General features: G+C 50.6%; 3 protein-coding genes across 5 annotated transcripts in view; 2 read left to right on the top strand and 1 right to left on the bottom strand.

Moving 5' to 3' along the window:
• MFSD11 (major facilitator superfamily domain containing 11) overlaps positions 1–22,972 on the bottom strand; it is a 253,051-nt gene that overhangs the window by 190,136 nt on the left and 39,943 nt on the right. The gene's annotated exons all lie outside the window — the stretch shown is intronic.
• On the top strand, positions 5,233–22,971 carry LOC136403034 (alpha-N-acetylgalactosaminide alpha-2,6-sialyltransferase 2-like). 3 transcript variants are annotated; one of them, XM_066381300.1, is made up of 9 exons: positions 5,233–5,449; positions 9,424–9,484; positions 12,165–12,339; positions 12,984–13,149; positions 13,515–13,653; positions 15,527–15,630; positions 17,356–17,439; positions 19,366–19,465; positions 20,678–22,971. In XM_066381300.1, the coding sequence occupies exons 1-9, from the start codon at positions 5,328–5,330 to the stop codon at positions 20,843–20,845; spliced, it is 1,119 nt and encodes a 372-aa protein (XP_066237397.1). In that variant the 5' UTR covers positions 5,233–5,327; the 3' UTR covers positions 20,846–22,971. The 3 variants fall into 3 exon arrangements, with proteins under 3 accessions (XP_066237397.1, XP_066237398.1, XP_066237399.1); XM_066381301.1 differs by lacking the exon at positions 17,356–17,439; XM_066381302.1 differs by lacking the exon at positions 19,366–19,465.
• Positions 16,375–17,349, top strand: LOC136403308 (uncharacterized; the record flags this gene model as incomplete). The annotated part of the gene is made up of 1 exon (XM_066381911.1): positions 16,375–17,349. A coding segment is annotated over exon 1 (846 nt), but the record flags the coding sequence as incomplete, so codon positions are not given.

Genomic DNA, 22,972 nt, shown 5'->3' with positions numbered 1-22,972 from the left:
AGCTAAGAGGAGAGCCAGCTCCACAGAAGTTGTGCTGAACTTTGTTTTGCTAGTTAGGATGAGATGTCTGGGGGCACATTACCAGGCTGGAATTGGCATGTTGTAGAGGTGGAGGGGCCAGCTGCCCAAGCCAGCCTGAAGAGATGGGGGCACAGGGCAGGGAGGCCGGCTTCCTTTCCCTGGAGGAGAGCCTGAAGCAATTCAGGTGAAGATGCAGGATTATGTTGGGAGACCATTCTCTGGGATTGCCACACTTCTGCACATGTTCATGAGCAGAGGCACTAACTGCCCTTTTGTTCCAGACTATGTGTTGGTCAAATAAGTTTGTAAATATGATGTATATGTTTGCTTGCTTTGGGTGTGGGAGACAGGCTGGCAAAGTCATTATAGCCTAAGGCTTAGTTTTAAGACTAAGCCTTTCCCTCCCTTCTAATACTAAGGTCTTCTCAAAACTAAGCTTTTCCCCACACCCTTGACTGTTGCATGATGTGGGTGGTGCACTCTCGTGAGGAATCCCATTATTCCTCAGATAAGTGCCTTTGTATAAGAGACTTCCTTATTTGTATATTGGCTTAAAGCCTTTAATTTTCTACACTATAAAATGAGGCAGACCAGGGACTCTCACTCTTTCAGTTCCTGCTATAAGCATTGCAGAGGCCTCCCTGATCCCTTGCCCTATGGGAAAAGCAGGTTTTCCCTTGTCTTCTCTTGTGGCTTGCCTGACTTGGTGAGACACCAATAAACAGAATGGCCCACCATCCTCCGACTCCACCATTTCTTTACCATCTGCCAAATTCAATAAGAACCTGCATGTGAATGGCCACGATGGCGGCCCCTGACCATATACTATATTTCTAGAATATTGGTATAGCAAACAGCTTTGTAAAATAAAAATAGTGTCCTCCCCTGGAGCAGAGGGCAGATTTCTTACTGTCCAGTTGCTTGCAGCCCATTATAAAAAATTCTGGTGCAGTGCAGCAACCCTACTTTGTGGCCCTTCCTGGGCCCCTCTGCCTCACCCTCAGCATGGAGAAGTGACACAGTCATGAAGCCTATGCTGCCTGCTGTGCCAATAAAGTCCTTTGTCTCTGACCCAGGAGTCTTTTTTTTTTTTTTTTTTTTTTACAGGGACAGAGAGAGAGTCAGAGAGAGGGATAGATAAGGACAGACAGACAGGAACAGAGAGAGATGAGAAGCATGAATCATCAGTTTTTCGTTGCGAGACCTTAGTTGTTCATTGATTGCTTTCTCATGTGCCTTGACCACGGCCATTCAGCAGACCAAGTAACCCCTTGCTTGAGCCAGCGACCTTGGGTCCACGCTGGTGAGCTTTTGCTCAAACCAGATGAGCCCGCGCTCAAGCTGGCGACCTTGGGGTCTCGAACCTGGGTCCTCTGCATCCCAGTCTGATGCTTTATCCACTGCGCTACCGCCTGGTCTGACCCAGGAGTCTTGTGTCTTCTGTCAGCACCCATGAAACTGCTGGGCAGGAAGGGCCCTGGGGCTGAAGACAAGGAAAAGGATGGCGTGGAGAGCCCAGCTGAAGGTGCCCTTCTCTGGAATCATACATTTGCCCAGCTGAAGGTGCCTTTCTCTGGAATCATATATTTGCCCAGCTGAAGGTGCCTTTCTCTGGAATCAGACATTTTCAAGGCATGGGTACAATGCAGAGGCAAATGAGAGTATGAATCCGGGTCAGAGTTCTGCTGGGCAGAATGCCAGGAACACTAGAAAATCTGGCTTACCATGAGAGGAGCTCAGGTTATGACCCATAGGTCTTGCCTGGATAGGAAAGAAGGTATAAAGCCAGTAGGCAGGGCCAGGGCCACTATCACAGCAGCCGCCCGGCCCATGCAGGTTCGCATTGGATTCGGACAGTCGGTAAAGAAACAACGGAGCCACAAACTGGTGGGCCATAGTCTTTAATTCTAGCTTGCACCCGGCGGGCAAGTAAAAATACACACTGGGCTCCAAAACCCACTCACATTCAGTGCTCACAAAGCCACTTACTTATCCGAGTTTCCTAGAATCAAAGGTTTCTAGCTCACCAGCCTTATTCTCCTCAGTTCTCCATCTCCTTCCTTATCCCAGATACAAACTCTGCACAACTGGCATCTCACTTAGCACTCCGCCATCTTGGCTGCTTTTCCTGGCCTCCTCCACGTGGCCTCCTTCCGCTGCTGGCTCTACTCTCTCTGCTCTCTCATGCTAACCTCAGGAACCAAGAGAGCAAGCTCCCGCTCCATCCCCATTTTATAGTGTAGAAATCCAAACTCTTAATCCAATATACAAAATAGGGTAGTCTCTAATACAAAGTCACTTTCTCTGAGGCATGACTGGATTGTACCGCCCTACATCAAAAAGGGTGGGAAAGGTTTAATCCCAAAACCAAGCCCCAGGCTACAAGGATTCTTCCTGCCTTTAACCCACCCCAACACACATTAATATCACCTGGGCTACGGCCTCCTCGTGTTATCTTTAACAAAGTGAGCATAATACATTTTATCTGCCCAACAGAAGGCTTTAGGGACAGGGCTGATATGCTGGGAGTCAGTGGAGGGTGGAGAGATCAGAGGGCCTGTGAGGCTGCAGAGTTGGGATGGGAGCTCTGGGTGGTAGATGGGAGGCTTTGATCTGACCCAAATATTGCCATGTAGGCAGTAGAGCTGGACCAGAATCATTAACACAGATGGGTGAGTCTGTGCGTTGACCAACTCACAGGAGGAGAGCACCCTTCCCCTTGAGGCTGGAATCCAGGCAGGTGGTGGGGGCCAAGTTTGTAGGTTTGAAGATGAAACTTGAAGCCTGACCTGTGGTGGCTCAGTGGATAAAGAATCAACCTGGAATGCTGAGGTCGCCAGTTCAAAACTCTGGACTTGCTTGGTCAAGGCACATATGACAAGCAATCAATGAACAACTGAAGTGAAGCAACTATGAGTTGATACTCCCTCCTCATCACCCCTCTCTCTCTCTCTTCATTATATAAATCAATAAATAAAATTTTTAAAAAGTTAAAATTGAAGAAATTAATTGTGCTTCCCTCTTCTTTCATGAAGTAGGTGAGGCATTTGTTGAGAGCAATCGAGTAGGCATGGGATTTGGGGGCCCAGAGAGAGGGTCTTATGTTTCATTAACCACCAAGGAAATGGGAAAAGGCACTGATCAGGGAAAAAGAACATCTTTGAGGATTTTGACAACTGACAACCATCAAAGATTGAAATTTAAAAAGCCTTGAAACCATCAATTCTAAGTAATGTTCATCAGCAAGATAGCAAGGTGAGGCTTTTTAAAAAAATTTTAAGAACTTAGGCCCTGGCCAGTTTGCTCAGTGGTAGAGTGTAGGCCTGGCCTGCGGAAGTCCCGCTTTCGATTCCCGGCCAGGGCACACAGGAGAGGCACCCATCTGCTCCTCCACCCCTCCCCCTCTCCTTCCTCTCTGTCTCTCTCTTCCCCTCCCTCAGCCGAGGCTCCATTGGAGCAAAGATGGCCCGGGCGCTGGGGATGGCTCCATGGCCTCTGCCTCAGGCACTAGAGTGGCTCTGGTCACAACAGAGCATCGCCCCCTGGTGGGCGTTTCTGGTGGATCCCGGTGGGCGCATGTGGGAGTCTGTCTGACTGCCTCCCCGTTTCCAGCTTTGGAAAAATACAAAAAAAAATTTTTTTTTTTAAGAACTTAGACTAAATGACCCATTCCTGACTACAGGCACGGGCTGTAAGCCTTGTAATGGGACAGGTGAGAGGAAAAACCTGGTGGAAGGGGACCAGGTCCCTCTGGTCCCTGCAGTTCCTGACAGTTGGAGAGGGGGGGATGCAGGGACATTTCACAGACTTTTGAGGTCCAAGACCAGAAACACTGCCCACTGGAGAATATACCATCTCACCTGTGTGTCACTGTTGGGGACCGCAAGCCAACAGGGCCCTTGCGGTTTAGATTTTTGGGGGACAGAGGTGTGGGGGACTGGCAGTAAGTCTACCCAACCGCCATGTCACTTGCTTGCTTAAGTTGCTAAAGGCTAAGTTCTTCCCCACACCTCCATGTAGCTGTGATGCTGGAGTGTTTCTACTTGTCCCATCCCCCATGTCCCTCCAAGAGACTGAGGCAGTTTTCTTTTTATCCTTTGTTTTGTGAAGTTAAGATGTCATGCAGGGTGGAGGGTTTTCTGCACTTGGGTTGCCTCAGAAATATGACTGTTTTAAAGATTCTCTTTGATTCGCTAATGACTTTGCTCTATAAATAAAGCGGTTTGGGGTTGGAAATTCTCTCTTGCAAGCTAAAGGCAGTACAGAGGCCTCTGCATCCCATCCTTTTTCTCTTTGAGTTTATTTCTTCATTCTAACAAGAATTTCTGCCGTTCTCACTCAGGACCTGGACAATTACTAGCTGCGCTGGTTCGTGGCATGTTTGTACCTTGGAAGGCTCTACTTCAAAAGCACAAGTGTCCAAGCTTTTCCACTCTTCCTGGTGACACCAGAGCCCCTGCCAAACCTCTCAGGTGGTCTCCCTGCTGCTGAGATCTCCAGGTAGGCCTCCTTTTACAACCAGAATGGACTGCCTTAAAGGCCCTGGCCGCCCTGGGCAGTCACCAAATGAGTGGGCAGTCTCAGCTCACCCACCCATCCCATCCTGCAGGTTCTCTGCCTCAGTTCACCATCAACCCAGTCCGAGCCACGGGGCTCCTCCATCCGCGCCCCCGCCCCCCCTCAGCTATCCTGGGGAACCAGTCCTTCATTACTCTCGAATTCTGGAAGAACCCAAGGTGCCACCCAGACAAGTCTTGAGCGTCCTTTCAAGGGGAACAGGGGAGCCTCCCCACCGGATGCCCGCCGCTTTGGGCGTCCGGAAGCCACAGGTGGGGTCTCTGAAGATGCAGAGCGGGCCTACGCGGCAAGTGGCGAGTCTCCGTATACCTCACAGCCCCCGAAACTCCCAGAGACCCGGGACAGCACATGCCTTCCCTGAAACCTACGGGTAAAGCACCTGGCCCAGCCCCAGGCTCGCAGAGTCCAGGGGCAGAAACGCAGCAAAGCATGCTGCTTTCCAAGTGCCTCTGCGTAGAGGATAGCCGCCGGTGGCTCTGCAAGTGACACTCCCGCCTCCCAAACCCCTCCACTCAGCTCGCGATGGGGCTGAGGCTTCAGTTGGCCAGGCTAGGGTAGAGGCGTAGTTGGGCTTGGAGGCGCCCAAGAGGCGGGTTGGGCCGAGCTGGGTGGGGCCGGCTGGGCAGGGCAGGGCAGGGCAGCCGCCCCGGGAGGCCGGCCCAGCTCCCCAGGGCCTGTCCCCTCCACCCGGGACTGCGGCAGACGGAGTGTCCACCAGCGGGGGCTGCATGGGGCTCCCACGTGGCCAACTCCTCTGGCTGCTGCTGCTGCTCGCGGCTGCCTGCTCGGGAGTTCTCTTTGCCCTGTTCTTGGTGGAGAAGCCGCACCCGGGGCCCTGGTCCGGAGCCAGGTAGGAGCTGCCTCGCGGGACCTAACCGGAAGGGCGCAGGAGATAGGCAGGGTACCCAGCCCAGGGCCCTCGGACCGCCTTCTGCGCCGGGACTCCTTGGAATGACTCCCAGCGGGGACTCCAGCTGCGGCCCTTTGCCCCTAGAACCTCCACCCCGGCGCCAAACTCAAGCTGCATAGGACCCTACAGCCTCTGCCTGGTCCGAGAGGAACCTCATCCCTTGTGCCTGAGCAATCCGCTCGCAACAACCTTGTGGTTTAATTCCCTCCGGTCCTGATTAGAAACACTTTCCATAGTCCAGATTCGGGAGAGTTGTCTAAATCCAATTTAAAACAGTTTTGTTTTTGTCGGGAACTCTCCCACAGTAACATTACCTTTTTGAGGCTCTACTTTTGGAGCAGGGACCTAAGCCGGGATCCCCAGCTCGGCTGTGACTGGTCCCCTTTCCTCTTGCTCCTCTCTCTGCCCTTCAGCCCCGGCTCCCTCTCATCCTGCTCTCGGTTTGCTGTTTATTTGATAAGCACGGTCTGGGTGCAGTCTGACAAAGAGGCGGACTCCCTGGGAACAGGAGCCTGTTCTGGGGTCCACCCAGGGTTTCTTGCAGAGCCTCTCCTGTGCTCTGTTCCCTTCCACTCGACCTGGACACCTTCCTTTCATCTGTGCCCCACAAGGAGAAACCTGAGAGCCTGCCTTTGGTAGGTGATGGTTCCAGTTACTGAAGAAGCTCACAAGTTTTTAACTTTACTTCTGTCAGATGGACAGAGCCATGCCCAGAGTCTGGATCTAGAAGGTGGCAGAGGTACCCACAGCCCTGTGGAGAGGCTTCTGGGCCCAGGTTTTCCCGTCTGTCCATTCCTCACTAAACCTTGTACCAGGTATAATGGAATGAAAGCATAATTTGTATCTACTCTCAGGAAAGAGGGTCAAAGGGCACCCAAAATTACAAAACTATGAAAAGCTTGCACTGATTAGGAGTCCAGTCCCTCTAAAATAAAGGGTGCTCTATCTAGCAGGTGATACTGAAGTTACAGAATTTCCTCCTAGTGAGAAACTGCATGAGGAGGAGGACTGGAAAGGGCTGAGGGTGTTAAGGGGATCCTTGTCAATTTTATGTAAAGATGTTTCAAAATGTAGTTAAATGTCCTTTGAAATCAGGGAATACTACTTTAAATAAGAGGTTTGTTGAACATCCATTATATCTCAACCCAGCTTTTTAAAAAGACCTTTTATTTTTTAAAAATCTAGTACTACCCAAGAACTGGTCCATTTCCTTTGTGTTTCCCTGACTTGTGCCTTAGCTAAATCCCAAAGGGCAGGTCAGGACTTGGCCTGTTGGGGGTGGGAGGTGGGGTGGCATTCTGGGAGGGGGGAGCAGGCTGCAGGATCAGAAATGGGCTTGCCTGGCTAAGGTGGAGAGGCCTGGGGACAAGGGCACTGGGACCAGGTCTCTGGCCCAAGATGGGGGTCTCTAACTGCAGGTTTTTACTCATAGAGGAATCTGGACCAGTAGTTCCCAGGTATGGGGATTTCTAGACTTGCCAAAAAAAAAATGTTTTATCTGACCAAGCGGTGGTACAGTGGATAAAGCATTGGCCTGGGATGCTGGTTACACAGGTTCAAACCCTGAGGTCGCTGGCTTGAGAGTGGGATCATAGACATGACCCCATGGTCACTGGCTTGAGCCCAAAGGTTGTTGGCTTGGCAAGGGATCACTGGCTCAGCTGGAGCCCCCCCTCCCTGTCAGAATGAGAAAGCATTCAATGAACAACTAAGGTGCTGCAAGGAAGAATTGATGCTTCTCATCTCTCTCCCTTCCTGTCTCTCCCTCTCGTTAAAGGTAAGGAAGGGTGAAGATAGTTATAGGGCACCAGTTACCATTTAATGTCAACATTTTTTGTAAAATAAAGGACATTTTAGAGCCAAGAATTACTAAGAGTTTGATCTAAGCTGACTAAATTTCATGTTACGAGAAATGCACTGCATTGTCCTTCCTTATTTTTCCTGGGCTGGGGAAACACTTCCCATAGGGTCTTTCCTCACCCCTTCTGCCGCCCTCTCCCCACGCAGGTGTCTGGAAGCCCTGGGAGTCCTAAGAGCAAGGAGGGACTGAGGAGTCACTGAGTACTGAAGGTGCCCCCAAGATGAGCAGGCCTCCCTAAGACAGAGAAATTCAGTGCAGCAAAACTGAATTGGGGGTCCCCATCGCCTTCCCTGCAACTCTGTCCCTCCTGTCTCCATCCTGCCCTGCTCTGCTGGTCCTCTGTCAGGCTCTCAAGTCTGGCTGCAGGCTAGAAAATGACTTGGGGAGGGACAGAATCTGGGGGGTGGGGCCTGAGCCTGGGTGTTTTTCAAAAATCTCACTGAGATTTCTAGGCTGAGGAATATGACCCAGTTCCTCCTTAAAGAGGGTTCTATTGTGCTCAAAGACAGGAACTACAGGATTTTGAGGGTGGACAGGTGGCCAGTCCAAGGGGGAAGAGATCATCCCTACTCTTTCTGCCCCCCCCTTACAGAAACCTGAAGGAAGGCCGGTCACAGGCTTCCTTGTGACTCAGCTGTCTCAGCAACAGAAAGCAAATAACAAGAGGCCTTTGTTTCCTTTGCAAACTGCCCATCCCTAACCTACTCCCTTATGGCTGTTGGGGAGAGGGCAGGAGTCTAGGAGAAGCTTGACAGCCTTTCAAATGCGCAAGGGCCTCTCTTCCTTTTAGGCGGCCTTCTGCCCTGACAGAGGGGCCCCCTGTGAGGTGGGAATAGGGCAGTAACATTAGTCCCTTGCCTCTCTGTGAAAGGAATGTTGTCATAGAGGCTATCACAAATAAGTCCTTTCCCTTCTTTAGGTAACCAGAGCTAACATTTAGAGGGCACTTTATATGAGATAACATGGAACCTCTCTCTCTTTTTTTAAGTAAGAGGAGGGGAGATAGACAGACTACCGCATGCACCCAACCAGGATCCATCTGGCAACCCCCATCTGGGGCTGAAGCTCAAATCAACCTGAGCATCTATGGTGCCAGAGGCCGACGCTTGGATCGAGCTATCCACAGCGCCCGATAGTGCCCAGGCTGACACTCAAACCAATCAAGCCAATGGCTGCAAGAGGGAGAGAGAGAGAGAAGGGGGAAGGAAAGGGGAAAAGAAGTAGATGGTTGCTTCTCATGTGTGCCCTGACCAGGAATCAAACCCAGGATGTCTGCACACTGGCTGACACTCTATCCACTGAAACAATCAGCCAGGGCCATGGATCCTTTCTTTGAAACTCACAACTGGGTGATACATGATAAGATTATCAATCATATCCATACGATTATCCCTGCTATCCAGATGTAGAGACTTGGGGTCTAAGAAGTTTATTAACTTCCCAGGGAGTCAGGCTTCAGACCCATACCCTTTACCAGAACTCATAGGGCAGGAGCCAGGATGATCCACCCCAAGATGAAGCCATCCAGGCGGGCCACAATGCCTGCTCTGGGGCCTTGGTAGGGAAACCCTTTGTAGGGTCACAATTGCAGGGGCTGGCAAGATTTCCTGTTTTCTATTTTTATCTTTTAACCACTGTTTCTGTAAACTCTCCATTTCTGCCACTTGCCAAGGGGTTTCTTTCTTTTTTTAAAAATTAAGTTGTATATAGGATCATCGAGCTGTTCCTGTATGTGCTTTGATCAGGGATTGAACTGGCGACCTCTGTGCTTCAGGATGATGCTCTAACCAACTGAGCTATCTGGCCAGGGCACCAAGGGGTTTCTTGATTTCTGGGTTTATACAACTTGTCAGAACATAATTACGTGACAGTATTTTTCGTGCCTAGAGAGAGAGAGAGACATGGTCAAGAATCCGAGACTAGAAGTAAGAGGATCAAAGGATTGGATGCCTTTGACCCTGCCGGACTTTGTCAGCCCCTGGAGCTAACAGAGTCAAATGGAAGGTGCTAAGGGGCAGTCAGAGCCCTGCTTGACTTGTGTTTCCTCCCCCAGGAACACCATAGCATCTGGAGCAGTCTCTGGACCTAACGCAGTGAATTCTGGGACAAGAAAGGTACAGTGGTTAGCTACTCTGTACTTTTGAGCACCTCAAAATTAGCGGGGAGGGAGAAAGACAAGAGTAGACAAGGAAGAACCTTCTCATGAAACTGTGGGGCTGGAGCTCTTTGGAACATCCCCACGTGCACGCACATACACAGACAGAATGAAGCAAACAGCTGAGCAGCAGCCATCAGGGCTTCTCAGACCTGGCCACAGGGCTCTCTGCATCCTGATAGAGGAGGGTGGATCAGTATGTACCCTGGGGTATACCCAGCTGAACACTTCTTGGAAGTCCTGTGATGTACCTTTAAAAGGCTTGTGAATTTGACATTCTATTTCAGATGTCTTTTTACTATAAAAGTCACACTTAAATTGCTCACCATAGAGTAAACACCAAACCTTGAGAGGATGGTCCATGTTTGCTCTGAGGATTTGACAATCTTCCAGATGGGCCCTGCTCTGTAACCAACAGGCAATGGTGACCGTGGGCCAGAATGCCATCTCCAGCACTACCTGCATTTTCAGACATAAGCCTCATGGCAGCCCTGTTGGGTAGCTTTTATAGACAAGCAAAATGAGGCAGAGAGGGGTCAGGTACCTTGCTCAGGTCACTCAGGGAGAAGAGGTGGTAGTACTGGAACTTGAGCCTCCAGTTTGACCCTGGAGCCAGGCTCTGAACTCCTGAGCAACAGAAGCAGGAAGGACACCTGGCCGGCAGAGTGAAGAGAGGCCTCCAGTGTCTCTTGAATGCTTGGCCAGGCACTTTACATCTTTACATTCCTTAAGTCCTTCCCATCTGGAGCTCCTTGATGCTAAATGACATATATACCCACCTGGTTTAAAAAGAGGATTCGAAGTAACTTTTAGATACATACAACAAGGCAAAGGCACAAAATAGAATAAAATAAATGGGTGAAGGAAAATAAAGATAGGAAAATAAGAGGACGTCAGATAATTACATGGAAAATATACCAAAAGGTGTTAAGACAGGCCAGATATCTGGCTCTGAGCTGCCTGGTGGCCACAGTGAAGAAGGAAACTTTGCCCGCCAGGCCCATGAGATAAAAGCAAGCCAGACGCCCACTTGAAGCACAGCCTTTCCTGACACAAAGACACGCAGATTTTTCTCCTGGAGCCTCGTAAAGAAGGCCCTGGAAATCATGATCATAATAAACTGAATAGTAGAGAAACTACTACAGTCTGTTCTTCTATAGTGCTTGCTTTGAAAACATAAATTTTCAAAGTTGCAACATCAGTTCCAACAAGAACAACACCTTAGGAAACAGTTTGAACAGCACATACATTTTGTGTTTCCTTCTGAGCGATCTTTCAGTGGGAGCACTGGGTTAAATGCAAAAAGCCACACTCAGCCAAAGGGAACAACGTAGGAGTACAGAAAATGCAGACACACGTGCACTCCACCTGCCTCGCAAGTGCGTGTTAGAACCCTCTTTCTACAAGAACTCACAAGCTGCCACCTGCTGACGCCTGCTTCCACAGGGCATGTCAAGTCTCTTCCAAGGTCAAATGCCATTTTTAGTAGCACTTACGTACGGAACCCCTGAATGTGTGAAGAGTTGGGCCTCTGCCTTCCTTGGGTTCCCTTTTGTTTGCTGCATCGCTGACCAAGTTTGAGAGTGTTGTGGCACTGACTCCATTTCCCCAAAGCCCTGTGGCTTTGATTGCAGTTTTACAGTGTGGTCACTTTATAGCAGAAACAACAACACATGGCTCTTTTCTGCACTGTCCTCTGAAAAATTAGCTCCATAACAAAGAGTCCGCTCAGGTGGGAAGAGCAGCTGTACCCAGGCCAGGGCTGTGTCGGGTTCTGCCGTGGGGGCTGCAGGTGTGTGTGGCTGGGGCCTGTTCTGTATTCATCCTCCTTCAAGGTCCCTCGTGTGCAGAGGCACGGTGTGGTTTCCTAGGGCTGCTGGATCACATTACCAAAATTGGAGGGCTTGAAACAAGAGATATTTTTTCTCACACAGTTCTGGAGGTCAGAAGTCTGAAATGAAGGCATCAGCAGGACCATCCAGGGAAAGATTATCCAGGGGAGAACCCTTCTTGGCTTCTTCCGCCTTCTGGTGGCTCCAGGCACTCCTTGGCCTGTAGCTGCATCCATCAGCCTCTGCCTTTGTCACCACATAGCCTCCTTATAAGGGCACTGACTTTAGAGCCCACCTGAATACAGGATGACCTCATCTTAACAACTTATATCTGCAAAGACCTTACCTCTAAATAAGGTCACATTCTGAGGGTCTGAGCAGACACGAACTCTGGGAAGACCACCAGCACACCCAGCCTAGACACTGATGGGAAGGAAGACACACCATACTCCTTTTTGGCCACCTTTCCCACACGAATCCCACAGTGAAGACTAAGAGCTAGAATTCGGATCCAGGCTGACAGATTCCACAGTCAAGCTGAAAAGCCTCCACCAATGGGCATGCAGGTCTTACCTGGCTATGGGAAAAAGCCCCAGTGTCCCCAAGGGTGAGGTGCAGGAATAGGGGCCCAAGCCATCATGCCACAGAGGTGTGGCATCTAGAACAAGGGCTGGGCAGGGTAAATCCAGAAAGCTATCTGATCCCCAAGTCTGGAAGGGGAAGGGCAGCTCTTCCCTCCCCACCCTGCTGTGGGCTCTCCCACTGACCCCAGCCCAGAGCTCAGGCCTCTCCTCTTCTCACCCACAGAGCCGGCCCTGCAGATACCCTCTTGCCCTGGCCGTTCAGCGGTACCCCCACTTCCAGGCACTGTTTGACTTCTCCAAGCCAGTGCTGCTGTCTGGGGGCCTCTTCACCCAGGAGCTCTGGGACAGCCTGAGCCAGCGCAAAGCCCCCTATGGCTGGCAGGGGCTCTCTCGCCAAGGTAAGCCACAGTCACTGCCTCTTGCCCAGCCCTCCGGCCTCAGTTGGTCTCTTCCTCCTGCTTTTAGCCCTGAGGCAAGCCAGACCTACCTGCACTCACAGCACTGAGGTGAGGGACCTCCTTGTCCCTTTCTTCCCAGTAGGGCCTCAGGGCTCAACCCCCAAGCTATGTGATTCCTGCATTACTTTCCTGCCCTACAAGTACACAGGGTCAGCAAGAGGAGCTTGACTGACTCCCCCAACCACCAGCTCTCACCATCCTGAGGCCTCCCTGGCATCAAAGGCTACAGTGCCAGTGTCCAAAGGTGGCTGGAGACAGGGGCTTTGGGAAGCCACCCAGACCCCTTCCTGTTCATTCTGCCTCCACCCCACAAGGATCAGATTATTTCCTTTTGAAACACAGTCTCCAGAGGACCAATTATTTGAGCTTTAGGGCACAGTGGGCACAGCCAAGCCCTGTCCTCCACTGCCCTTTTTCCATCCTCACGGCGTTACTGACATTTCATTCACCTCCTACCCTCTGGTCCCCCTTGGGAGCCACTGAGGTCAAGCCTCAGGCAAGGCAGGTGCCAGAAAGTGTTGGGAAGGTCCCTGATGACCCCTGACAGCCCTCTGCATGATGTCTCACCTGTCCCGCACCCACAGCCATAATCTCCACCTTGAGCCTTCTGAATAACTCTGAAAGCACCCAGCTTTTTGGCTCCAGGGAGCTGCTTTGGGGCTGCATCCGGTGTGCCGTGGTGGGTAATGGAGGCATTCTGAATGGTTCCCGCCAGGGCCTTAACATCGATGCTCATGACTATGTTTTCAGGTATGTGGAGCAGGGGCCAGGGAGGAGGGGGGAGAGGAGCTGGACCCAAGAGAGCTAGTCCCAGCTAGCCCAACAGGAGCATCTTCCATGGGGTAGGGCCCCAACAGCAGCCAGCAGCAGCCCTAGGCACTCCTCACTTATAATGGGCAGACAGGCATGGAGAAAGGCATATGCAAACACATGTGCCACATGTGCCCATTTCACAGGATGTCCCTTGAGGTCTGGAGGAGTAGGGATGGAGCTGGCAAGTGGGTGGTGGTGCTGTGGGCAGAGGGGTGGCCCATAGAGGTAAGTGGACAGGTGTGGCAGAGCCCTATGGATGGAAGTACACACACAGTGCACTGATGGGCCTCTGTCTGGACCAGACTCAATGGTGCTGTGATCAAAGGCTTTGAGGAGGATGTGGGCACCAAGACCTCCTTCTATGGTTTCACTGTGAACACCATGAAGAACTCACTCATCTCCTACAAGAAACTGGGCTTCACCTCCGTGCCACAAGGACAGGTGAGGCCTCTGATGGTGCCGCTGTCTCCAGAGCTCCTCCGTGGAGGGAGCCACTTGGTTCCTAAGCCCTGGTTCAGTGGATACAGAGCTGTGCCAGGATCTTGAGCATAGGGATGGAGCTACTGAGGAGGAAGGTCTGGGCAGGGATACCCTATTGTTTCAGGCAGTACTGTACAACTGTGGCTGGAGTATGAGCGGCTCTTTGCTGCAATCTTAAGGAGTGCCAGGCAATCTCCATACACCATGTCAGCCTCACAATATTGGTAAGGAGGCTAAGGCTCAGTTCCCTCAGTGCCAGTAAAGCAGCCACAGGGCTGGGGCTCAAATCCAGACTCCCACCCCAGAGCTAAACATAGGGGAAGGGCATCTACTGAGTGCTTCCTGTTCTCAGATTTGGCCCAGTTCCCAGAGCAGCCCATTTCCACATGGCAGCATGTCCACAGCCATCAGCCAGCTAGAATCATCAAAAGCTTGGCCCCTCTGGCTGCAGACATGGGCTTGTTTCCAGTCTCCCACGATGCCCACCATTATAGTGTGTGCCTCCCAAATTCTCACAGCAGCCTGTAGAGGAGGCCGAGGTTCAAAGAGATTGAGGAAGAGGCCCAGAGTCATACACAGGGAGGGGGAGCCAGGAAGAATTGAGCATCTGCTACCTCCAGCTTCCTTCAACCTCACCCAGTTGCTATAATAACATACTTCCCCTCAAGAAGGTCTGGGTGCCACATGCAAGGTTAGGGAGATCCCCAAGATATGGGATTCCAGGATGCCCAGTAAGGATGGGCTGGCTTTCTAGAAGCTTCCTTCTCTCTGAAAAGGAAATTAGGAAGTGTCCTAGCCATACTGTCTATACCTGTATACCAAGGCCTCACAGTAGAACCTCTCTTGGCTCATGACAGAACAAAATGGGGCAGCTTTATTTCTGATTTGGCCACAGTACTTGTATGAGCTATCAACTGCTGCATAATAAAATATCCCCAAACTTAGTAACTTTAAACACACATATATGATCTTATAGTTTCAATGGGTCAGAAATTTGGAAGCAGCTCAGCAGAGTGGTTTTGGCTTAGGGTCCCTTAGGTGGCTGCAGTCATTGGAAGGCCCTTGTCACATGGGCCCCTCTATGGGCTACTAGAGTATTCTCATGATATGGCAGCTAACTCCACCCAGAGTGAGTGACCCCAGAGAGCCACCAGAAGAAGTGCCTCTGATGACCTGGTCTCCAAAATCATACACCGTCACTTCCATTTTTTCCTATTCAGCAGGAAAACTCTTCTTAGTCACTGTGTCAGCCCTTTTTTTTTTTTTTTTTTTTTTTGCATTTTTCTGAAGCTGGAAACGGGGAGGCAGTCAGACAGACTCCCACATGCGCCTGACCGGGATCCACCTGGCATGCCCACCAGGGGGTGATGCTCTGCCCATCTGGGGCATCGCTCTGTTGCATCCAGAGCTATTCTAGCGCCTGAGGCAGAGGCCACAGAGCCATCCTCAGCGCCAGGGCCATCTTTGCTCCAATGGAGCCTCGGCTGTGGGAGGGGAAGAGAGAGACAGAGAGGAAGGAGAGGGGAAGGGGTGGAGAAGCAAATGGGCGCTTCTCCTGTACGCCAGGCCGACGCTCTACCACCGAGCCAACCGGCCAGGGCCTTGTGTCAGTCCATCTTAAGGGGATGTCGAGTAAGCGCCACCTCTAGAAGGGAAGAGGCCAAAGAATTTGGGAACATGTACTAAAGCCACCACAGTACCCAAGAACAGCAGTTACAGGTATATAAGTTAAGTCCTCCCAACAGGACAGTGGCGGGACTGAGTGTCCCTTCTGAGCAGTAGCTAGACATGGTTTTGTTCCCATCGGGGCTCAATGTCTCTGTTATCCTGACAGGACCTGCACTATATCTTCATCCCCTCAGACATCCGTGACTATGTGATGCTGACATCAGCCATTCTGGGTGTGCCTGTCCGCACAGGCCCTGATAAAGGGGACAGGTGAGCATCTAAGCAAAGGCACGGCCTAGTAATACTGTGGTCATTTCTCCTTGTTCCCAAGACCCGTTGTCAGGTAGGAGAGGGCAGCAAGAAAATCCCCAAACAGTCAAAAGCTTTGAGAAATGATGCTCCTTTCTGCTACGTCAGGAAAACCCTGATCCAGGAACCTTCCTGCTCAGGTCGGCTATAGGCTTGTGGGGCCTCTTTTCCAAATGAAACAGGCAGGCTTGGCTCCTCAGCTTCAGACTGCTGTCCCCAAAACCAACCCAGCCACCCAGCCAGCAGCATATGCAGAGCTGTCCACAGCTGGGTCTGCTGTCCTGTTGAGTACATGGAGTCTAGAAACTAAGAGTAGGGCCAGAGTCCATGCCACTCCTCCTGGCGGGCACCCTCCCAAGACTGTGCCCATGAAACAGGAGAGCAGTCAACGTGGGCCCAGCATCCTGTGAAGTGGGAATAAAGGGCCCTCTGTCTTGTCTCCCTCCTTCCTGGGCAGCAGTCCTGTGTCCAGCTCTCTTGAACCTTCTCCTGGTGATGCGGACACAATTTCTTGTCCCTGAGTCAGGTCCTTAGAAATCAATGCCACCCCTGGCCACACAATAAACAGCCCTCCTATCTCAGTGCTCCCTACCAAACCCTGGAAGACCAGCTTCAGCTTCTAAGGGGGTCTTAAGGGGTTAACTCCTCAGAGGCCAGGCCAGCACCCACATCCCTGCCCTGTGCCCCACCCCCACCTTGTGATTACCCAACAATTGCTCAAAATGCCATAGCTGATTATGAGCCTGGGCTCTGTGACATGGGTGGAGACTAGGCTCTTGGGGGTGGAGGGGCTGGCTCAGAGTCATCAGGTGCACATAAGCCTCTTTAAGACCAATGAGCTCCCCTTCCCATACTCCTAATCCGTCCCCTACCCAGTCCCCCTCCCAGTCCCGGACCAACCAGCAGCCCAATTCCAACTCAGGTGGCTCAGCCCCTTCCCCATCCCCCACCCGGGGGTCTTCCTCCCGCCCCACCTCTCACCCTCCCACCCCAAATGCCTCACAGCCCTCCTCCCGGACTTCTTCCCTGGCCGCCAGTCCTCATGCCCAACCTCGAGGGGCTACCCAACCCCCCCCACAAAACCCCACGCCTGCCCCAAACTCCACTCCACCCACCTCCAAATCTCCCTCCCAATCTGTTGTGAAATCCATCTCTCGTAACTCTTCCCAAACTCCCCCTGTGGCCCTCACCAAATCCCCCTCGTACAGCCCTGCCGCCTCGGCCTCCTACATCGGGTCCATCCCTGCCTACATTGCCCCCTACGTGCCCCACTTCCTGAAGGAGCCCCCCTTCTTCCAGCCCCCCACATCCCCACTGCCCCTGTGCCGGGCCCCAGTGTGGGAGCCAGAGAGGGAGCGCGAGCGTCCCCTGCCCCCAGAGTCCCTCTACTTGCCTCTCCTCCCACCCCCGCCCCACTACCCACGGGTCAGCTGCTCCTACCGGACTCCCCCGGCCCTGTTCACGCCCCCGTGCTCACTCACCTACACCCCACCCACCGCGGTGCTGGTGAGCGCGAGGCCGCCTGCAGCACCCACCGTGCTGCCTGCCACCTTCTACACGCCCTTCTCCCGCTACTACTCGCAGCCCCAGGCCTACCGCCCCCTGCCCCGCCGCCGCCCCAGCGGCTACCCCCTCTCCTCGCAATTCGACGGCACTTCCCGCTCTGTCCACTTCTTCTCAAAATAGGCCTCAGACCTATTTTGGACCAGAAGCCTCTGCCAGTAAATTCAAGCTACTCCATCCAGGCTTCATCAGCTACCTGACAGAGAGGTAGGTGGTCGGGGTGGTGGGGTGCCAGGAAGAACAGCACTGCAGGCCCATACACTGTAACTCATTCATAGCCAAAGCCACTAGCCAAGTAGGTTGCCAAGCCCTTGTTAATGACCTGCTTACTACTTGAATACCTCAATGGAAGTGGTGGTGTGTCAGTCAGGGGCAACAGGAACTAGGAAGCTCGGGAGGACTCCAGGTTTCTTTACCAGGGGCATTCACAAAGGCACAGGCAGGGTTTGAGGGTACAGCAGGGTGGAGGGCAGTAATGGGATAGAATCAGAGTTGCCAGCACTTTTAGGCCCAAAATAGGTAGCCCAAGGTGAGCACAGGGAGGAGCCCTGGGGAACCAGAGCCTGATCTTGCTTCCCTCTGTCCCTTCTACTAGTGGTGACAGGGAGGGTCATTTGTCCTTCTCTGGAAACATTTTGGTTGTCACTAGGCGAGTGCAAGTACCGCTAGTAGGTAGAGGCTGGGGCTACTGCTGAATATCTTCTAATGCACAGAAGTCCCGGAACTAATAATTATCTGGACCTTTAAAATGTCAATAGTGCAGGCCCCTGCAGGGTAGCTCTGTTGGTTGGAGTATCCTCCCAATACACCAAGGTTGCAGGTTCAATCCCTGGTCAGGGCATATATAAGAATCAACCAGCCTGACCAGTGGTGGTGCAGTGGATAGGGCATCGACCTGGGACACTGATGTCTCAGGTTTGAAATCCCGAGATCACCAGCTTTAGCATGGGCTCATCCACTTTGTATGTGGGGTCACTGACATGATCCCATGGTCATTGGCTTGAGCTCAAAGGTCGCTGGCTTGAAGCCCAAGGTCACTGGATTGAGCAAGGGGTCACTGGCTGGGCTGGAGCCCCCCACAACCAAGGTCAAGGCACCTGTAAGAAGCGATTAATGAACAAGTAAAGTGACACAACTACGAGTTGATGTCATCTCTTTCTTCCTCTCTTGCTGTCAAAAACCCAACCAATGATGGCATGAATAAGTGGTACAAAATCAATGTTTCTCTCTTCCTCTAAAAAAAAAAAAAAAAAAGTCAATAGTGCAATGGTCACTTGAGAAACCCTGTACCCCAGAGAGAGCATCCCAAAAGCAGGTAAGGGGTGCAAGTGGGTCTTAACAGGACTCAGCAGTCACAGCCCCATGCAATACAACACTTGGCCTGAGAGGCTAGGTTTGCCTGAAGAAGCCTGGATGTGAATCCAGCACTGAGGGTAGGGTCTGTGGTCACAATGTGGCCTCACTTCTGGACTCTTGAGTACAAATACACACGTACTACACCTATGCACAGGATCTGTGCACCCACCCTGCCCTTCATATGTAGTTCTTGTTTGTCCAAAAGTCTAGAGATAGAAACTTAGGTCTTAAATACAGGCCTCCTGTGCCCTAGGTTTTGTGGTTACTTAACTAGCCCAGGGGTGAGGGCAGGTTACAGAAAAGTTAGGCTGGATTCAGGCATCTAGAGCTGAGAGCAGCATCTTACCTATGCTTCTCATGGATGGGCCTATTCCTCTTTCCAACCCCTACTCCATTTCCTAAGGTGTTGTTTCAACTGAAGATTACTGTATTTAGGAACTCATTTGGTTTTTTCCCCAAATAGGGATTTGTTTGGGGTAGAAGAGCCCAAAAATTTCCAGCTTTTTTTTTTTTTCTTTTTAGGGAGACAGAGGGAGAGAGAGACAGAGAGAGAAGGGGGGAGGAGCTGGAAGCATCAACTCCCATATGTGCCTTGACCAGGCAAGCCCAGGGTTTTGAACCGGCGACCTCAGCATTTCCAGGTCAACGCTTTATCCACTGCGCCACCACAAGTCAGGCTCTCCAGCCTTTTTGAATCAGTCATTGTAAAGCATACTGGCACGTCAAGCTAGTATGCAAGACCTAAACGTCTTAGTTCTGATGCCTTTTTGCTTCCAGGTTTTTGAAATCAAAGCTGATTAACACAACTTTTGGAAACTTGTATATGCCTAGTACTGGGGCCCTCATGCTGCTAACAGCTTTACATACCTGTGACCAGGTAAGAGGTTTTTTTGTTTTTATTTTTTTCCAGAGACGGAGAGTGAGTCAGAGAGAGGGATAGACAGGGACAGACAGATAGGAATGGAGAGAGAAGCATCAATCATTAGTTTTTCATTGCACGTTGCAACACCTTAGTTGTTCATTGATTGCTTTCACATATGTGCCTTGACTGTGGGCCTTCAGCAGACCAAGTAACCCCTTGCTCGAGCCAGCGACCTTGGGTTCAAGCTGGTGGGCTTTTCCTCAAACCAGATGAGCCCGCACTCAAGCTGGCGACCTCAGGGTCTCGAACCCGGGTCTTCTGCATCCCAGTCCGATGCTCTATCCACTGCACCACTGCCTGGTCAGGCCAGGTAAGAGGTTTTTCCTTTCAGGAATCCACAGGAGAGTACAGGTGTGAATGGAACCTAATTTGATCCATGAGATCCCTACATGAGACCTGTCACCCCCAGACCTGCCTGGGCCTCTGTCCCATGGGGAAGGGACCCCCAACTGCAGGAGGGACCTGGACTAGGGTCCATATAAGACAGCCCCTGGGCTAGCCTTTCCTCCCACAGCCACCTGCTTCAAGACTTCTTTCACTCCCTTATCGCCAGGGTGGTCACTCTAGTTGGTATTTAAGGCACACACAAAATGGCTCTTCTGAAAAACAAGTCATCTCAACAGAACTGGTTATGGACATCTTTTTATGAAGACATTCTGGAAGAGGGGTGGGGCAGCCAGGCTAGCCTTCCACCCAATGAGCCACTGGGAGAGGCTGAGCAAGTTTTCAAAGCAAGACAGTGGCCCACACTAAAGCAAGCCACTCCACTCTAGTCCTACACCTCTCCCCTATTTTAAAGCAGGGGTCTCAATTGCAGCCACCAGTAGAATGACCAAGTGATTGTAATGGGATTTTGCCTCCATCTTGAGATTAATAATTATGCCTTTAGTCAGACTTGGGTTCAAAACTCACTAGCTTGTGATTGGGGATGTTTGGTGACCTCTGAGCTCGCTCTTGTTGGTAAAATGGGGACAACAGCTACATGAAATTGTTGAAGGCAGGATGAGAATATGTGTAAATAGCAGTGCTGGATGTTCATGAGCTACAACTGCTGTTCACAGGCATGAGGAAGGTGGGGGTACTGTGCCTTTCTGAATTCATGTCACTTCGTGTGAAACTGCACACTGTAGCTTGATAATTGCTGACTCAGTGATGATCTTTGTCTAGGTTAGTGCCTTTGGATTCATCACAAGCAATTACTGGAAATTTTCTGACCACTATTTCGAACGAATAAAGAAGCCATTGATATTCTACGCAAACCACGATCTGCCCTTGGAAGCAGCCCTGTGGAGGGACCTGCACACAGCTGGCATCCTTCAGCTGTACCAGCGCTGACCCAAAGCATTGAACCCTTTGTTCTTGCAGAGCTGTGGGCCTGGTCCCCTTCAAAGGGGCTGAAGCCGCCACCTCATCTTTTCAACATGAGAGGGGCTCCAACGCCCCTAGACCTACTTCTCCACTACAGATGGCATTAAGAGGATTTGTGACTGTCACTGAAGACTGTTCGTTCATTGTGGAACACCCATCTTGTCCTTGGCTCATCCAAGAAAACTCGGTCCAAGGAAAAATAGACTGCTCTGCTGGATTGGTTTAAAAACGAAGACAGTACTCCCAAGATGTGATTGTTACTAGCAAGGGACAGGCTTGAGAGCTAAGCATCTCAAAACTAGCAGGCAATACTGAGTGATTTTAGTAAGTCAGTGGAGGACTCAACCAAGATCAAACAGTACAAGCCATCACACATGCCCTGGCCAAAATCCTCCCACTATGTACAGTCCCACGCAAAGTCCAAGACAGTTCAACTCAAGGACACAACTTCTAGCCTTTCAAACTGACTGACTTACTTCTGCCCCATAATAAGAGCACAAAAGACAGAATGTCATTTCAAACTAGATAACCACATAAAGCATGGATGACTGTTTTTTGTGTGTTGGGGGAAGTAGTGCACCATGCATGGAAGGTTCTGGTATTTGATGAGGTCAACTATGCAGGTTGTCTAAGGAAATTTTCATTAGAGATGAACCCTCATTACCAGGTACTGCTCATGGCTTCAATAATTTGACCTTGATAGGCAGTTTCATTTTAGACATTATATGGGCTTCTATTAGAAGCCCTGCCGCCTGACCAGGTGGTGGCGCAGTGGATAGTGTCAGACTGGGATGCAGAGGACCCAGGTTCAAGACCCCAGTTTGAGCGTGGGGTCATCTGGCTTGAGGTGGCCCCCTTGAGCAAGGGGTTACTCGGTCTATTGTAGCCCCACAGTCAAGGCACATATGAGAAAGAAATCAATGAACTAAGGTGTAGCAACGAAAAACTGATGCTTCTTATAGCTCTTCGTTCCTGTCTGTCCCTATCCCTCTGTTAAAAAAAAAAAAAAAAGCCCTGCCACCCCCATGCAGCCCTTAGGCAAGCCCTAGGACTTACTGTCTTGATGAGGACTTTTCAAGACAGTCTTGAGGTTGACACTGCACAAGGTAAACGGAAAGTTAAGTCTCCAAGCTGGCTTGCAAGAGCTTTCCCCAAGGTGGCATCTACCAACACTGCTCTATTCACCAAGGCCTAGGACCTGGCCTCTGGTCTGGGAGGGTGATCCTATCAGCATGTTTAACAAGAGGGGTAGATTCTGTGTCACTAGGGTCAAAATGCTACTTTTGAAATTTAGAGGTGTAATAAAACTGGACATTTGGGCTCTAATGACAAAAGCAGCTACTTGAGCCCGACCTGTGGTGGCGCAGTGGATAAAGCATCGACCTGGAAATGCTGAGGTCACCGATTCAAAACCTTGGGCTTGCCTGGTCAAGGCACATATGGGAGTTGATGCTTCCAGCTCCTCCCCCCTTCTCTCTCTCCTCTCTAAAAAATAAAAATAAAATAAAAGCTTTGATACATATACACAACAGATTAAAAAAAAAAAAGGCAGCTACTTGAGAAAGCCATGGCATTCTGCTGCATAGAACCCCTTCTTATCCATATTTACATTTCCCAGCTCCCATCAGAGCTGTAGTTATTGGAACCTTTGTCAATCCAGTAGATTTGAGAAGTGCTAGTTATATTTGTTGGTGGCAATCCATTAAAGGGATATAAAACCAGTTTAGTAGAAACTTAAAAAAAAAAAACGAACATCTGATTGCATTCTGTACTATTAATGCCAATTATTATTCTGTGAAACTTTCTTTACTGAGTCACAGAATATTAGTCTCATTCTGAAATCCAGTGTTAGTCATTAAAAAAAATTTTTTTTAATTGTGCTTCAAAATTTATGCCCAAGACACACAGACTTAACAGGAATTCCACACAAGAGCACGCACATGGTAATCATCTTCAATTTACAATCACATCGCTGCTGTCCTGCTAACCCCCAAGTAATATCCACATTACCTACTCTTGGTGTTCTGAATGCTTCCAGTTATACCCTAATTTCTCTGCTCAAAATTTTCGAGGATAAACTATCACTCAAATTAT

This window comes from Saccopteryx leptura, chromosome 4 (assembly GCF_036850995.1).
Source record: "Saccopteryx leptura isolate mSacLep1 chromosome 4, mSacLep1_pri_phased_curated, whole genome shotgun sequence".
Taxonomy (NCBI): domain Eukaryota; kingdom Metazoa; phylum Chordata; class Mammalia; order Chiroptera; family Emballonuridae; genus Saccopteryx; species Saccopteryx leptura.
This window is presented reverse-complemented; position numbering and strand designations above follow the sequence as displayed.

What these genes read in the sequence shown, in the direction of transcription:
- LOC136403034 (XM_066381300.1), top strand. Translation starts at nt 5,328, where the DNA reads ATGGGGCTCCCACGTGGCCAACTCCTCTGGCTGCTGCTGCTGCTCGCG. An exon ending in GGGCCCTGGTCCGGAGCCAG is followed by an intron (nt 5,450 to 9,423) that starts GTAGGAGCTGCC and finishes TTCCTCCCCCAG; the next exon opens with GAACACCATAGCATCTGGAG. An exon ending in CTTTACATACCTGTGACCAG is followed by an intron (nt 19,466 to 20,677) that starts GTAAGAGGTTTT and finishes ATCTTTGTCTAG; the next exon opens with GTTAGTGCCTTTGGATTCAT.